The sequence below is a fragment of the Pelobates fuscus genome, chromosome 3, assembly GCF_036172605.1.
Source record: "Pelobates fuscus isolate aPelFus1 chromosome 3, aPelFus1.pri, whole genome shotgun sequence".
NCBI classification, from domain to species: Eukaryota; Metazoa; Chordata; class Amphibia; order Anura; family Pelobatidae; genus Pelobates; species Pelobates fuscus.
The window spans coordinates 147,641,913-147,658,697 of NC_086319.1; the positions used below are offsets into that span (position 1 = coordinate 147,641,913).

Consider the following 16,785-nt stretch of genomic DNA (forward strand, 5'->3'; position numbering starts at 1 on the left):
AGAATCATGTGGAAGGCCTGTGTGCCACCTATCTTCCCGGGAAGGAGAATGTATTAGCGGATTTCCTCAGCAGACACCTGATAGAAGCTTCAGAATGGCAACTTTCCAAGAGGATCTTCACCCAGTTGGTCCAGAAGTGGGGTCTTCCCCAAGTAGACCTCATGGCAACCTATCGGAATGCGCAGGTTCCATGCTTTGGGTCAAGAAGATACCATCCAATGGCAGTTGCTCAGGATGCTCTATCCATCAGTTGGGTGTTCAATCTAGCTTATGTCTTCCCTCCGATTCCGCTCATACACGCTGTTCTGAGAAAGATCTCCAAAGAACATTGCAAGGTGATAGCTGTTCTTCCCTTCTGGCCTCGTCGTCCTTGGTTTCCCCTGTTGCAGAGACTATCGATGGACCTGCCTTGGGAACTTCCAATATCAGAAGACCTGCTGATTCAGGGTCCAGTGTTTCATCCGGAGCCTCACAAATTCAGGCTCCATGCATGGCTATTGAGAGGAAGTCTCTAGTTGAATATGGCCTTTCGGACCAGGTTATCTCAACACTATTACGTTCCAGGAATCCTTCTACTTCTTCTACTTACCATAAGGTATGGGAAGCCTTTGCACGATGGTGTAATTCCACGGTTCAAGATTTAAGTTCCCCTTCCGTGTCTCAGGTTCTGGGTTTCCTTCAAGCAGGCCTGGAGAGAGGCCTTCAACTTAACACGCTTAAAGTGCACTGCTCGGCTCTTTCAGCTCTTTCTGGTGTTCGTTGGGCTTTAAATCCTATGGTGATTCGTTTCTTCAAAGCTGTCATTAGGATTAGACCTCCTATCAAGGGATTCTCGGCTCCTTGGAATCTGCCTCTGGTTCTGCAGGCCTTGACGGAACATCCCTTCGAACCTATCGATGAGGTCCCTATGCAGGTTCTTTCTCTAAAGACCCTGTTGTTACTGGCCTTGGTATCTGCTAGGAGAATGTCAGATATCAGAGCACTGTCTTCTGAACAACCGTTCACTACCTTCTTCGATGATAGAGTTGTGCTACGCCCTAGACCTGAGTTCCTTCCTAAGGTTGTTACTTCCTTCCACCTGAATCAGGAGATTGTCCTGCCGGGGTATTTTCAGGATCCATCATCTCCTGAAGAAGTAAGATGCCATACACTAGACCTGAGGAGGTGTCTTTCCACGTATATTGGACGTTCAGCTAATTGGAGAAAGTCTCCCCAATTGTTTGTGATTCCTTGGGGTTCTCGTAAAGGTGAAGCAGCCTCTGTCGCTACCCTTCGTTCCTGGACCGTTCAGGCTATTTCTAGAGCTTACAGGTCGAAACAGGTTCCGGTTCCCAAGGACATCAAAGCTCATTCCACAAGGTCCATTGCTACTTCATGGGCTGCAGAGTCAGGGGTTTCTGCAGAGAGCATTTGTAAAGCTGCCAATTGGTCGTCTTTGAAGACCTTTGTACGTCACTACAGAGTGGATGTCTCTTCTCATTCTGATTCGGAGTTTGGCCTTTCGGTCTTGAACTCTTATAAGCCTTAAGTGGATATTAAACAATTTTTGTAGCATGACTTACCCTCCCTGAGTGATTATTGCTTTGGGAATCCCATATGTTAAATGCTGCCATGATTAGCCAGGAATAGAGAAAATTTATTTATACTTACCGTAATTTTCTTTTCCTGGCTATTATTCATGGCAGCATTTGGTCTCCCGCCCTCTCTTGGTTTATTTGTCTTGTTACTGGACTGAGGTGTGGAGGATACTGGGGTACCTAATATAGTAGGGGAAGGTAGGCTTAATTGTTTGATTGATTGTGTTTCCTGTCCTGAGGGTTAGAGGGAGGAGCTAAACCCATATGTTAAATGCTGCCATGAATAATAGCCAGGAAAAGAAAATTACGGTAAGTATAAATAAATTTTCTCTAATACTAATATACTAAGTTGTTCTGGTGACTGTAATGTCCCTTTAAAGGGCGACTCTAGGCACTAAAACAACTTAGCTTAATGAAGTGGTTTTGTTTTATAGATCATCCCCGTGGTTTCAGTTTCATGAAGCCTGTGTGAGTCACAGCCAGGGGAGGTGTGCCTAGGGCTACATAAACAAAGTAATATGGCAGATAATTGTGCAGTGACACTTCAGGTAAATGATCTATACACCAAAACTGCTTCATTAATAGGAAGTTGTTTTGGTGCTTAGAATATCTCTTTAATTATCACTTAGTTTAAAGATTTTGACAACTCTTGACAAAGTACCAAAAGGGGACGAAATGTATTGAATTTATTCATTTGGCAAACTAACTCCAAGGGAACCTGAGGTGAATGTGAGGTGAAAGACTGAGCGGACTGCTATCTTTCCAGTCTACCGCTATTGCTGTGCTTGATTCTGGAGATTGAGAACAGAAGGACTCCTTGAATCTACAGTGTGCACCTTTTGTATCTCATTATTTCAGCACTAAATTGTGTGTCCACATTGGGCACTTTGTGATTTGCGCCAAGGATGATTTTCTTTATCTTTCACTAGTTTTAGGATTTCTCAAATTATTTTTCAATTTACATATTAGCACTGTTTATCCTACAGTTTGGATAAGGGAAGGGGAAGCTTGACTTCTTTATTAGTAACCACTTTGAGGCCCTCTGATTTGTTTTTATATATTTTATTTTGATATGCTGAGGTAGATAGATCTTTTGTGAAGAGAGCTGAAAAGTGCTAGATCTTACCAGAAAACATGTTACAGATGCAAATAGGTTAAACATTTAAAATATCTTCTAAACATTTAAGATTCACCTTTAAATATAATTCAGGTCAAATTAGAAAGATGCAATATGCTTTTGAAATTCTGGAATATTCGGTTTTTTTTTCCATATCCTTTTTTATAGTGTGGAGTATTACAAGCACTGAATAAATCAGAAAGAATACCCTTCCACAATTTTCTAAATATATCTAAAAAAAATGTTTTTGCTGCATTAAAATGGTGCCAGGCAAGTACAGTTACTTATAGGGTCATTATAATATCAGAGCCAAACAATATCAATTGGAAGGAAGCTAAAGAGGTAGTGCTAATAAAAACACTATATCAAGTTTGGGGGAAATGAAACCACTGAGAGAAACTTAGTAGTAGGTAAAATTGCACACATACCAATATATATCATTGGGCATTAGCATGCCATGGTAATGGCACACTTGTAATAATGTACTCTGAGACATTAAAGTGGGAACAACACATAAATCAGTGCACAGGCCACCAAGTTTATCAGGGTTAGATAACTGCATTAAAGTATAACCTAAATAATTAAAATAATAAATTAATATAACTATAATAATATATACTTAGCCCTCAATAAGCTGATAACTGGACTTAGGCACGGTCTCCACTCCATGCTAGATCTAGTAGAAGTAGAAAGAAAGTGAGCAGTGTTAAAATGCCACAGTGGAGGAGTCTCGCACTGCTGCAAGGGTGCCATTTTGTCAAGATGAGTAACACCCTCCACAATTTATCAACCTTACCCCTCACACTATGCTTACCCTAACCCTAAGAGACACACTCTGCTGCTCAGAGGCAGGGTAATACACAAGCAGTGAGGATAATAGCAGGAAGGTTACAACTCCCTTAACGCCCACCTACATTTCTCAAAGTTACCTGCCTAAAGGGTTTTGCCACCATCTCTTGTGCCCTCAATGACAGGCAAAGCACAGAGGCCTGGACGCATTCGCGACCTCAATGACCCTTGTAGTTCCGTCACATGCTTCGGCACAAGCAGTGTTGAACAGGCTGACAAACCTAGGCACCAGGAGAACATTTCTAGCCGCCATGACGACATGGAACATAGAATTTTGTGGAGCTCTGGTGTACTTAACCATTACGTAGTTTCTATTTTATTAGGAAGAAAAAAAAATACATGCTGAAGTTATATAAATAACACTTACTCTGTTGCTAAAAATATGAGGCAGGTGGGTAATGAGGGCATAACCGGATGTGAAACGTTACAAATCTAAAAAACTGGAAGGTGGAACCTCCCCCAAAAAATGAAGGAGGAACCCCCCCCAACTAAAATTACCACCAGTTAAATTAACATTCTTTACTGAAGTATTGTTTGAAAACGGTATTACTGTATCTGTAGTGTACCGATGTAACAAGAAAGTTAGTTTCTAATTTACAATAAGATACATGTAGCAGGTAAGATAAAGTACTTAACAGGATAAGGACTATAAAGTATAAATTGCTCTTAGAGGTCATCAAATAAGAACTAAATTGTTTTGGAGTGTGGAAGATGTAAACCCTCTAGTGTAATATTTCAAACAGTATACATGGGTATAAATGAACAAACACACGCCCCACAAACTTGGAATTATATACCATCTCATACAAACCCCTACTTAAATTCCAGTTGGAGAAAGAGATATATACATGTAGCGAATTGGATTGAATGTTTGAAAGCAAGAGAGCTATAGATTGCTCTTAAAGGTCATCAGGTGAGAGCTAAATTATAATACTAAAAGTCAATCTAAAACAAAGGGGAAGGAAATAAAACAGTATTTGTATACAATGGGTGATCAAAACCCAACAGGGTGTGGAAATACCTTAACCCTCTATTGTAATACTTCAAGTAGTATAGATGGGTGTAAATAAATACACACACCCTACAAATTTGATATAGACACCATCTGAATCAGACCTTTACATAGACTCAAGCATATCCCTCCATTAGTGGTTTCCAGGGGACAACACCCGAAAGGAGAGGATATTCTTAGGGTAGAACAAAGATGGGAAAAAATGGCATGAAGTCATGTAAATAAAACACCAGCCACTGTTACAACTCCCTATTGGTTTGCCCCAAACATTTGTAAACTCACATCTAATTAGAAGTAAATCATAGTGGTAAATCAAACCAGAGGAAGACTTTCAAAGTTCCATCTGACAGCATTCATGCAAACATAAGGGTAAAGGCAGGGGGTGTCAGTTCAAGTGGAAGGCATATTGGTTACTCTCCTACATAGACATACAACCCTCATAGACATGAAACCTCCTCTATGGCTTAAAGATACAGAAGACAGCTAGTCTATGTAGACTTGACGTTGAAGCCCTTTATTCCTCCATCCCACACAATAGATGGTTGGAGCATGCTGAATTTTTCCTGGAACAGAGGTTTCTTTGCTACCAGCTACACACTAGATTCGTGCTGATACTCCTCTGGTTCATTCTGTCACACAACTATTTCATGTTTCATAAGAGGTTTTACCACCAGGTGAGTTGAACTGTGACGAGGACAGCTTGTGCCCCCTTGTATGCTAACCTTCACCTGGGTTGGTGGGAAGAGCAACTTGTTGATTCTGAAGCATTGGCGCCGGCACCGTTACATAGATTATATTCTGGTTGTGTGGCAGATTATTCCCAGTGAATTTAAAGAGTGCGTATCTGCCTTGAACATTAACAATTAGAACTTGAGATTCCCGTCTGAATTGGGTGGTTCATTGCTGAATTTTCTTGACCTAACCATCTCCATTTCTGAGGATGCTTCTATCTATTCTACTCTCTTCAGGAAACCCTCAACCTCCAATACCCTCTTAAGGTAGGAAAGCTTTTATCCCCAAACCCTGAGGAGGGGTATACCGGTTGGCCAATACCTTAGGGTTCGCAGGAATTGCAGCGATATCAACAATTTTAAAATCAATGTCACAACTTTCAGACAACAATTCCGGGAAAAAGGATACCTGAATAGATCTCCTGACACCTCACCCTAAAGAATATAATAACTTAAACAACAATAAGAGAATCATTTTTTAATGATGGCAACGTTTGATGCGGGATGGAGCAAGGTGAGAGAATCCATTCAATGGTTCTGGCCCATATTAACAAATAACTCCCATCTTAAGGAGGTCCTCAATCCTGAGTCACTTCCAACCTAAAACCACAACGATGGAAACCTGGCTTAGGAGCCCCCCCTCCGTGGCACTTACAGGTGTGGGAGATGTGTAGCGTGCAAATTCATCAAACACAATTCTAAGAATGTGTCGGATATGCAGGACAGGAAAATTTTAAGATGACTTCCTTTTTTAATTGTAACACTGCAGGTTTAGTATATTTACTTACATGTACTTGTAACCTGAAATACATAATTAAGACTTTCCAACCATTCAAAGAACACATTAAAGAACATGTGAGATCTCCCAAAAACAAAGTTGAGACTCCCATCACCAGACACCTGTGGGATCGCCATTGGGGTGACTCAAGTGGCCTTAGATTCTGTGGTTTGGAATTAGTTAAACAAGATCAGAGAAGAGGTGACTTTGATAGGATTCTTAGACAACATTAATTTATGTGCATCTATAAATGAAAACCCTGCAACCATTTATTTAACTAATTCAATTAATTTTAATATATGCCAGACCAATTATACTTACTATGTTTAACTTTGATCTCTTTCATTCATAAAGTTTGAAGTCTTTGACTTTCCTTTTCCTTTTTGTGATATAACCACAATAAATGTCCTTTATAAGTTTTGAATTGGAACAGATACCGTAATCAGGTCAATTCTGAAAAATGACCTCTGTTTGGTTCTATATTAATGAAGATTAACATTGAGGAGAAATCATTAACACAAATTTTGATGATTCTGTAAGTGTACTCATATATCTAGAGACTATTAAGGTATGCCCTGTATATATACTATGTTTATACATAGGATACAACCACTCTCATTATCCTCAGATAGGAGGTAGGTACCTGTTTGGACTTATCTATCCGATCACGCCTTTTTTTTAAAGAAAGTCTTATTTTGAGATACTTTGTAATTGTAATAATGATGAGCATAATGCCAGTGGCTTTGCCTTCAATTTGACCAATATGTATAAACATTACCGACTATACATAAGACCTATTGTAAGTATCAGAGATAGGTCTTGTACTCACTGGACGCAAGTTTCTTAATATTTGAGCCTGTCGGGTCATAGACCTCCATGAAATTTATCTACCAATCCATATATGGGTCACCTTATTCTCAATATGAGAGACCACCCATATCGCATTTATACTAGTGCCGGATTTAGATCAGCATGTCAGATATGTTAGACCAAACCTCTCTCATTCTTCAGTATGGTGCGACATTGGTGATTGACACCACTGACGTCAGAAAGAGAGGCAGAGCTATACGATATATGATCACGCCCGGGACATACGGACGTTCCATACAGAGAGTAAGCAGGTCGAATATCTCGATTCTACTCCATGACATCAGTAAATACTGATTGGTCTGTGACTAAGGAAGGAAGGATTTACCCACCTAAAACTTACTAGCTCTTGAGAAAGGCATGGTAGAACGCCGAAACACGTGTCGAGCGTAGGTGCCTATGTGCCTTTTGAATAGATTTTATTTTCACTGTAGGATGGGGATCCTATACTAACACTAATGAAAAAAACATTAATTTTCCTCTAGATACAGCAGTAGGGGTCTTTTGGATAGAACTTTAAGGGGACTGCCTTGAAGCAATGGGATTGGAGGGTAGGAGAGTAACCAATATGCCTTCCACTTGAACTGACACCCCCTGCCTTTACACTTATGTTTGTATGTATGCTGTCAGATGGAACTTTGAAAGTCTTCCTCAAGTTTGATTTACCACTATGATTTACTTCTAATTAGATGTGAGTTTATAGATGTTTTGGGCAAACCAATAGGGAGTTGTAACAATGGCTGGTGTTTTTTCTACCTGACTTCAAGCCATTTTTTCCCATCTTTGTTCTTCCCTAAGAATGTCCTCTCCTGTTGGGTGTTGTCCCCTGGAAACCACTAACGGAGCTATATGCTCAAGTCTATCTAAATGTCTGATTCAGATTGTGTCTATTTCAAATGTATAGGGTGTGTGTGAATTTAGTTACACCCATCTATAGTACTTGAAGCATTACAATAGAGAGTTAAGGTATTTCCACACCCTGTTGGGCTTTGATCACCCATCTGTTTACAAATACTGTTTTCTTTCTGTGAAGGATTTCCCAAACCCATTCGGCTATCTCCACTCCCTGCTATTGGATTATTCGTTTTATTTTCGTTGTTCGGTAAATCATTCATTTTACCGAACGGAGACCACCCTGGGTACCAATTAGAACGTGGAACACTGTGTAACTATACAAAAACCGCAAGTACCTTGAATGCTCCTAGGTGGCCGCCATTTCATGTATACGAACGCACATGGTGAGGACTATGGACGGTGGCCATCTTAACTCCCGAACGTGGCCAGCGGGACTTGGTCGTCGAGTGCCTGGAACTATTTTGGGCATGGCACTTGCACGAACACCCGGTCTCTATGAAAGTCCCATATGTACTATTTTCCCATATGGTAGACGAACGGCGTTCGCGAGTTTCAAACAGACGAACAAGAGGAGCATTCTCCACGAATCAGCTTTACTCCATCTATGGTGGTTTTCGTATAAACCCATCCAAACGGAGACCGGCTCTTGCATGCCAATTCTATGAAACTCTTGGTCGGATACAACCATATGGCGAACAGGTCAAACTTCCACACGGTGCAGTTCGAAAAGTGAATTTCGTGAATTTTTAATGTTACTCCCATCAAGCTCAGCTACCCAGGGATATGGTTTTTGTGGGGTTTTTATGCATGTAAAGTATATTTCTGAAAAATGTGAAATTGTTAACATTTTCTGGCCAGCAGATAATTGAGTTTAGTATGTTTCCAAAACTCAATTATCTCGCTGGCTCAGGGGAGGAGTTTGATGCTGTAAATTGAATGACATTGCTTCCATTAAACCAGTCTTGTTCCAGCATTAAGCTTTGGCTCATGTGTGGATTATTATGCGATACCAGCGATATTTTACCCTGTGGATTATTGGCGATATTGTTTTATGGGAATAAGGGAATGACAGAGGGTAATACCTATTTAGACCGTCACACTTTCCTTCCCCTTTGTTTTGGATTGACTTTAAATATTACAATTTAGCTCTCACCTGATGACCTTTAAGAGCAATCTGTAGCTCTCATTCTTTCAAACATTCCATCCAATTCGCTTACATGTATATATCTCTTTGTCCAACTGGAGTTTAACTAAGGGTCTGTATGAGATGGTATTTGTGGGGCGTGTTTTTTTTTATATACAATTTGAAATACTACACTAGAAGGTTTACTTACACACTCCAAAACAATTTAGTTCTTATTTGATGACCACTAAGTGCAATTTATACTTTATAGCCCGCTACATGGATCTTTTTGTAAATTAGATACTAACTTTCTTGTTACATCAGTACACACTACAGGTCATACTCAAAAACAGAACCTAAGGTGGGGGGGGCGGGGAGGTGGTGAGGTACCAGAACATAAATTACACTAGGACCCCTATCAGATCTACCCAACATGTCACACCATGGCATCCAGGGCGTATCCAAAGCACCACTGGAAACAAAACTTACAAAATCCTCCAATGTGGAAGTCACTATCCAATGTGGAAGTCACTAGTCGCGTCCACTGTCCCCTTCCATATGCAGTAAAAATCAACTTCTACATAGTGCAGAGTTTTCCATGTGTGAATACCAAAGGTCCTGAGGGGATGCAGACTACTTCCAGAATAGTGGGATAAGGCTCTTAGCAACGTTTAGGATGCAGACACACATTTACTTTTCATATGCCACCACAGGTGTAGTCATCTGGTGTACAACAAAGGGTGTTGGTTCAAAGGGAGGTGGTTGTCAGATAATTTAAGTAGGGTGAAATGTTTTTTTACCAGCAAGGCTGCACCAAGGGGTAATCACACCAGATGTGTAGTGTTGTACCCTCTGTGTTATGACAACTCCAACAAAGTCCAGTGGATGAAGGGTTTATGACCTGAATACTCTGAGGAGTTCTGTACCATAGGGAGAGAAATTTGTCTTACTAGAATAGGAACAATGACAATTCTGGCTTTTGCTGCTCTGCAGAAGCCGGATTTGCATTACTGGACCACCAGGGGGCATTGGAGCCTGGACACAGAATAAACTGTTGCTATGGATGGCAATCCATCCATAGTACTCCTGTCACCATAACCACTACAGCAGGCTGTAGTGATTATGATGCTTGGAGTAACTCTTTAATTTAATTTATGTAGCTTGCATATTCTATGTTACAACATGTTTTTGACTTAAAATCTATTAACTTTATATCATACAATGCTTAATATATCATATACAATATATTTATTTTTATATTCAGAAAGTTGGATGTGACAAAGCCATTGGCTCAACAAAAAAAGAAGATAAATGTGGAGTGTGTGATGGTGATAACTCGCACTGCAAAATTGTAAAAGGAACATTCACAAGAACACCTAAGAAACAAGGTAAAAATGCAAATGTTCTCAAAAGTTTGCTGAAAATCTCTCATGTAAAGAGAGACTTGCTACCTAGTGGTGTTATAATTTTGCAGATTTGCTGGTAAAAATGCAAAAGATAGCTTGACTTGGTTTTTGAAAATGTCTTGTGTTTTGCTAGATCAGGGCCAAAATATCCTCTGTTGCTAGCCAAGTCTAAAAGTTACTCGCCACTGCAAGCCTTGGGTGTCCATAGTGCAATTCATCCGTTGAGAATTTCTACTCACCAGGCCTAAATTTTGATTACTGCACTAGAATTTATCTATATAGTAAACACTCCTTTTAGAGAAAGATGGGTCAAAGTATAATTTAAAGGAGATAATAGAAAGCCCTGGTTTGATATAGATGTCAACGTGCTGGAGGATTGTAATAATACTGAATGTGCTTATTAGTACAGCCTATTAGATATTGACAGAAGATATAAATATAATTAGTCAAAGTACATTCTCAGAAAATGACCTACAATCTGGTCAATAAGACTGGCGCAAAAACCTTGGAGCACCCCAGATAGATAATCTAAGCACCATAATCATCATAATCACTACTTATGGTGCCAGGAGTGCCCTTGCACCCTTACAGTGTAATTTGTCAAATCTTTACTGGTAAACTTAACTGATCTGAGAAGGGCTATGCATGGCCACAGCTAAATTTGTCAGCTTAGTGTTTTCAGCCAATGAACGGAGCCATGTGTCTGACCATGCTTAGCTTTGGGCTGACATTCAGCTTTACTTACAGGAGAATGTGAATGTTCTGTTGGTACTTAGTGAACCCAGGTTAGTTGTGAAGCCATTCTCAAAATAATCAAATCATAAGGGAAAGGTGAGTTCTATGTACTAAATATTGTATCTTTATGAAATACTAATGTTTCAGAGGGCGAGGGGGGTGACAATGCAACCTTAACACAGCCATACTATAGCAAACAAAGCACCACTTTGCATGTGTAGCTTAACCCCTTAACCCCTTAAGGACACATGACATGTGTGACATGTCATGACTCCCTTTTATTCCAGAAGTTTGGTCCTTAAGGGGTTAAGGACACATGACATGTGTGACATGTCACGATTTCCTTTTATTCCAGAAGTTTGGTCCTTAAGGGGTTAAACTTGGTTATTAAGCAAGTGCTTTGAGTAAATTGTGTATCTAACAAATGATTGCTATAGTCAAATGTTATCTTTTAACAAAGCTTCCAAACTATACTGGTGGACATATGACATTCTCAGTCTTAACCCCAGACCACATCTCTTGATAACACAGGTTGATAATCTTATTTGGAACAGGTGGGAACAGGTAGCGAGGTCATGGTGTGTTGACAAGGTAACTATATTGTGGTTTACTTCGCTTTTCACAGAGAGGAAAAGATTAGATCACTAATAAGTCATTGGCTTACTAAGGCATTGTGTATTTGCTTTGTCTCTAATGCATATCGTTTGGACAAAGATAAAAAAAAAATAACAGAAGCAATGAATAAAGAAACAAAACAAAAAGTAATATGATGTTTAAAAAGATGTTTACATCAATAACAATCATGAAGGATAATAACACATTATTCTTACCTTCCTGATGCTGTAACAAGGTTTACAGTGTCTAAGCCAAAAAATAAATACATTTTTGTAAGGGACCTATAAAAGACGGTAAGACCAGTCAAGCTCAAATAGGCATACACCACAATCATTTATTGAAAAAAATCTACTTCTAATTCATAAACAAATTGTTTGAATATTAAAGCTAAAGGTATACTGGAATTGTTGCAAGAAAAAATTAGAAACATAAAAATGATTTTTAAAAAATGACACTTCCATAATGATATTGACTATTATAAGAAACATCTTTTAGTTTTTTTTATTCTGTTTGGCCAAGATTTTCCATATCTACATATTCCTTGTAACATATTCCATGTTACCTTTTCTAGCATTATACACCTACATTTGCTCAGGACTCCATTGTCACGGTATTCCTAGGGACCAATACAAAGTACACATGGTGGCTGGGCAAACCTGAGTGGCAATGGGCAGATTGGAAATTTCATGGACAGATTATAGAAACATAGAAACATAGAATGTGACGGTAGATAAGAACCATTCGGCCCATCTAGTCTGCCCAATTTTCTAAATACTTTCATTAGTCCCTGGCATTATCTTATAGTTAGGATAGCCTTATGCCTATCCCACGCATGCTTAAACTCCTTTACTGTGTTAACCTCTACCACTTCAGCTGGAAGGCTATTCCATGCATCCACTACCCTCTCAGTAAAGTAATACTTCCTGATATTATTTTTAAACCTTTGTCCCTCTAATTTAAGACTATGTCCTCTTGTTATCGTAGTTTTTCTTCTTTTAAATATAGTCTCCTCCTTTACTGTGTTGATTCCCTTTATGTATTTAAATGTTTCTATCATATCCCCCCTGTCTCGTCTTTCCTCCAAGCTATACATGTTAAGATCCTTTAACCTTTCCTGGTAAGTTTTATCCTGCAATCCATGAACCAGTTTAGTAGCCCTTCTTTGAACTCTCTCTAAGGTATCAATATCCTTCTGAAGATAGGGTCTCCAGTACTGTGTACAGTACTCCAAGTGAGGTCTCACCAGTGTTCTGTACAATGGCATGAGCACTTCCCTCTTTCTACTGCTAATACCTCTCCCTATACAACCAAGCATTCTGCTAGCATTTCCTGCTGCTCTATTACATTGTCTGCCTACCTTTAAGTCCTCAGAAATAATCACCCCTAAATCCCTTTCCTCAGATGTTGAGGTTAGGACTCTATCAAATATTCTGTACTCGGCCCTTGGGTTTTTATGTCCAAGATGCATTATCTTGCACTTATCCACATTAAATGTCAGTTACCACAACTCTGACCATTTTTCTAGTTTACCTAAATCATTTTCCATTTGGCTTATCCCTTCTGGAACATCAACCCTGTTACATATCTTAGTATCATCCGCAAAAAGACACACCTTACCATCAAGACCTTCTGCAATATCACTAATAAAAATATTAAAGAGAATGGGTCCAAGTACAGATCCCTGAGGTACCACACTGGTGACAAGCCCAAGCTTCGAATATACTCCATTGACTACAACCCTCTGTTGCCTGTCACTCAGCCACTGCCTTACCCATTCAACAATATTGGAATCCAAACTCAAAGATTGTAGTTTGTTGATAAGCCTTCTATGTGCAACAGTGTCAAAAGCCTTACTGAAATCTAGGTAAGCAATGTCTACTGCACCACCCTGATCTATAATTTTAGTTACCCAATCAAAAAAAATCAATAAGATTAGTTTGGCATGATCTCCCGAAGTAAACCCATGTTGTCTCTGATCTTGAAATCCATGTGTTTTTAGATGTTCAACAATCCTATCCTTTAACATGGTTTCCATCACTTTCCCCACTAAATGGGGAAGATTAAAAGTCAAACATTACTTTGTGTATTCGGGATTACACATTGTGCAGATGCCTAGTTTGTTGTGAGATTTCTGTCTGATAAATCTCCCCCAAAAGTGTGTGGCAGTTTCTCATGGTGTTATGTTCTATAGAGTGGTGCAAAGGTGTAAAGGGGATCAGTCCATTCAACAAATCCAGAAATGCAAAGTATTCAGTAAAGATCTACACAGCACAGTCAAGTTGACATACAGAGGGTGTATAGGCCCCTTCTGTTTCAATTGTCTTTGTTGTTGTTTACCCTAAAAACCCAGTTTTTTCCAATTTGCAACAAGCTAGGGAAAAATTCCTTCTTGACCCCAGAATGGCAGTCGGATTTATCCTTGGATCAAGCAGATATCGCCCTACATTGAAAGTTGATGCCCGGTCGTGATGACAAGTATTAAATAGGTCTGATAGTGATTGTAAAACTTGGATGTAGATGGGAAATCTGGAGATTGAAAATTCCCAGAACCTGAACCCTTGAGTATGGTAATAAACTGGTATGACGACATGAAATTGCGTGTGACTAGAAACCTGTACAACATGTGAAGTTATAGACTGGATAGGTAGAGTTGATGCAAGTAAGAGGTGGCAAAAGAAGCGAAAGTCAATTGCGGACAACATATCAACAGGAGCCTCGAAGGGGAAGAAGGTCCGAAACACAGGCACTGAGGGTGCTAGAAAGATGCGAGCCAGACATGAAAGATGGCAACCATGAGCTTACAAGGCTGGCAGCCCGCGAACAAGCCCCCCCCAAAAACCGCCGGGAATGGTAGCTGCGGGAAAGGCCATAGGCAGGGCCACATTAGAAAGCGTAAAGGAGGCACAGGACTGATCGTACGAAAGAGGCGTGGGAAGACCGGTTCGGATCCAGCCAAAGCGGCAGATGCCAGTTACCCAAACTGCCATCCGACACCGCCCCATAGCCGACAGCAGCGATACCCGTGTAGGTGGACAGACACTGAGAGAACAGCTGACCGGGAGGCTGCCGTGGGGGGGTGTGGGGGGGAATAAGCAGACTTGTGAGAACCGCAGCGAATTGAGGGAGCACCCAGGACCTGAAAAAAAAAAAAAAAAAAGAAGGTAGGCATAGTGAAAACTCCACAGGGCGATGAGAACCAGACCCAGACCTGCTAGAAAAAGAAACAAAGAAACCGCGCATAAGCGACCCAACATGTGCGTGAGTGTGAAAGAGTGTATGTATGCAAGCTGGCATACTAGCTAATGCCAAAAGGCGAAACAATTAAAACTAGGTTTGGTGACAGGTGAGGCCCTGCTAGATGCCAAGCGGCTTGAGAGGCTCTATCTATGCATTGGCGCTAGGGGATAGCGTGGCCACTGAATGTTGTGGCGGGGTGGAGGCCTCTCGGTGACAATTAAACATAAGATAGAGTGGGAGTGATAGGTGAGGCCCTCTCTATGCCACAGTGCGAGGCGACTAACTATGAGTTGGCCCGAGGGGGCGTAGTACCTCCGAGTATGAGGATGGGTGTTGGCCTTGCGGGACCACTAACCTAAGGCGAAGAAGCCAGGGGGAATTACAAACTAGTGGTCACCTAGGACCCTGACAGCGAGCCACAGCTAACTAAGAGGGGAAGGAAGGCAGTGTGAGAGAGGACAGATGTGCTGAAGCGTGTATTGAAACCGTGAGGGTGAACGAGGAAAAACCGTAGTGCCGACCGTAAGCACGACAGAGTCCAGGCGGACAGGCTGAAAGGAGCAAGCTCGGCAGTAGGTAACAGAAACTGTGGTGGTGTAAACCACATGGGGGTCACGAGACCCAGTGCGAGTGTGTGTGAGCGCTGGCACACTAGCTAAGCCAAAAAGGGTGAAACAATTAAACTAAATTTGGTGACAGGTGAGGCCCTGCTAGATGCCAAGCGGCGTGAGAGGCTCTATCTATGCATTGGCGCGAGGGGATAGCGTGGCCACTGAACGTTGTGGCGGGGTGTCGGCCTCTCGGTGACAGTTAAACATAAGATAGAGTGGGAGAGACAGGTGAGGCCCTCTCTATGCCACGGTGCAAGGCGACTAACTATGAGTTGGCCGAGGGGCGTAGTACCTCAGAGTGCGAGGATGGGTGTTGGCCTTGCGGGACCACTAACCTAGGCAAAGAAGCCAGGGGAATTACAGCTAGTGGACACCTTGGACCCTGACAGCCAGCAACAGCTAACTAAGAGGGGAGTGCAAAGAGTGAGAGAGGGGACGTACTGTGTGAAAGAAAAAGAAGAGGGGGCGGGGAACGAGGCAGAAGCGTAGGGGCAACCGTGACTGGAGGGCAGAGTGAGCCCAACTAAAAAAATAAATAAACGGAAGGAAAAACACGGGTCAAACCCCTGTGGCGGGACCGCAACCTCACGAAAACCAGAACTACGTAACTTAAGACTGTGTATTGACGCAGCAGGAAAGGAAACTCGAACGAGACACCCCTGGCCTTTTTTATTTATTTATTTATTTATTTTTACATTTTAAGAATACAATGACACGCGCCATCTAACCGAGCCTATCCTCAGGGACACGAAGAAGAGAGAGACGTGAGATGGCATGTGGCCGTGCTGTAACCTGGCTCTACCAAACCCAAGTAAGGTGCAGGCATTGATTCGCCCTATGCCAAAAACGGCCAAAGATATAGCAATTGATCCAGCAGAAGATGCCATTTAGAGGAACCCTAGATCAGTACCTTCAGAGGTTCTAGGTACACCCTGCACCCCCAAAACTCACTGCACATAGAAACTTACATGTAAAGTCACCCAGGTAAACGTCCCTGGGAGGTGTACTACATGTCCAGTAGGTGTAAGGGGAAGCTTACTAGGGAACTGTGCTGCCTGGGAGCAGTAATGTGTATAATGGGTTAATAAACGTGCAGAGCCAATGTGGCCTCAGGACCCCCCCCCCCCCTCCCCTTTTAATCCCTGCTCCCTGGGTCTCATTAGGACTGAATGAGACTTGCCCACCTGCTAGTAAGACAAGAAAGACTCACACCAGATATGCACATAAAAGCAACATACATGCAATTAGAAGCAGCACAGATATCTGCATAAA

General features: G+C 41.3%; 1 protein-coding gene across 1 annotated transcript in view; it reads left to right on the forward strand.

Moving 5' to 3' along the window:
• The window catches only part of LOC134602545 (A disintegrin and metalloproteinase with thrombospondin motifs 2-like), a 571,473-nt gene that overhangs the window by 440,302 nt on the left and 114,386 nt on the right, over window positions 1-16,785 (forward strand). Inside the window, exon 14 of the mRNA XM_063447513.1 lies at window positions 10,174-10,297. Within this exon, the coding sequence (XP_063303583.1) occupies window positions 10,174-10,297 (124 nt within the window). The remainder of the gene's footprint in view (window positions 1-10,173; window positions 10,298-16,785) is intronic.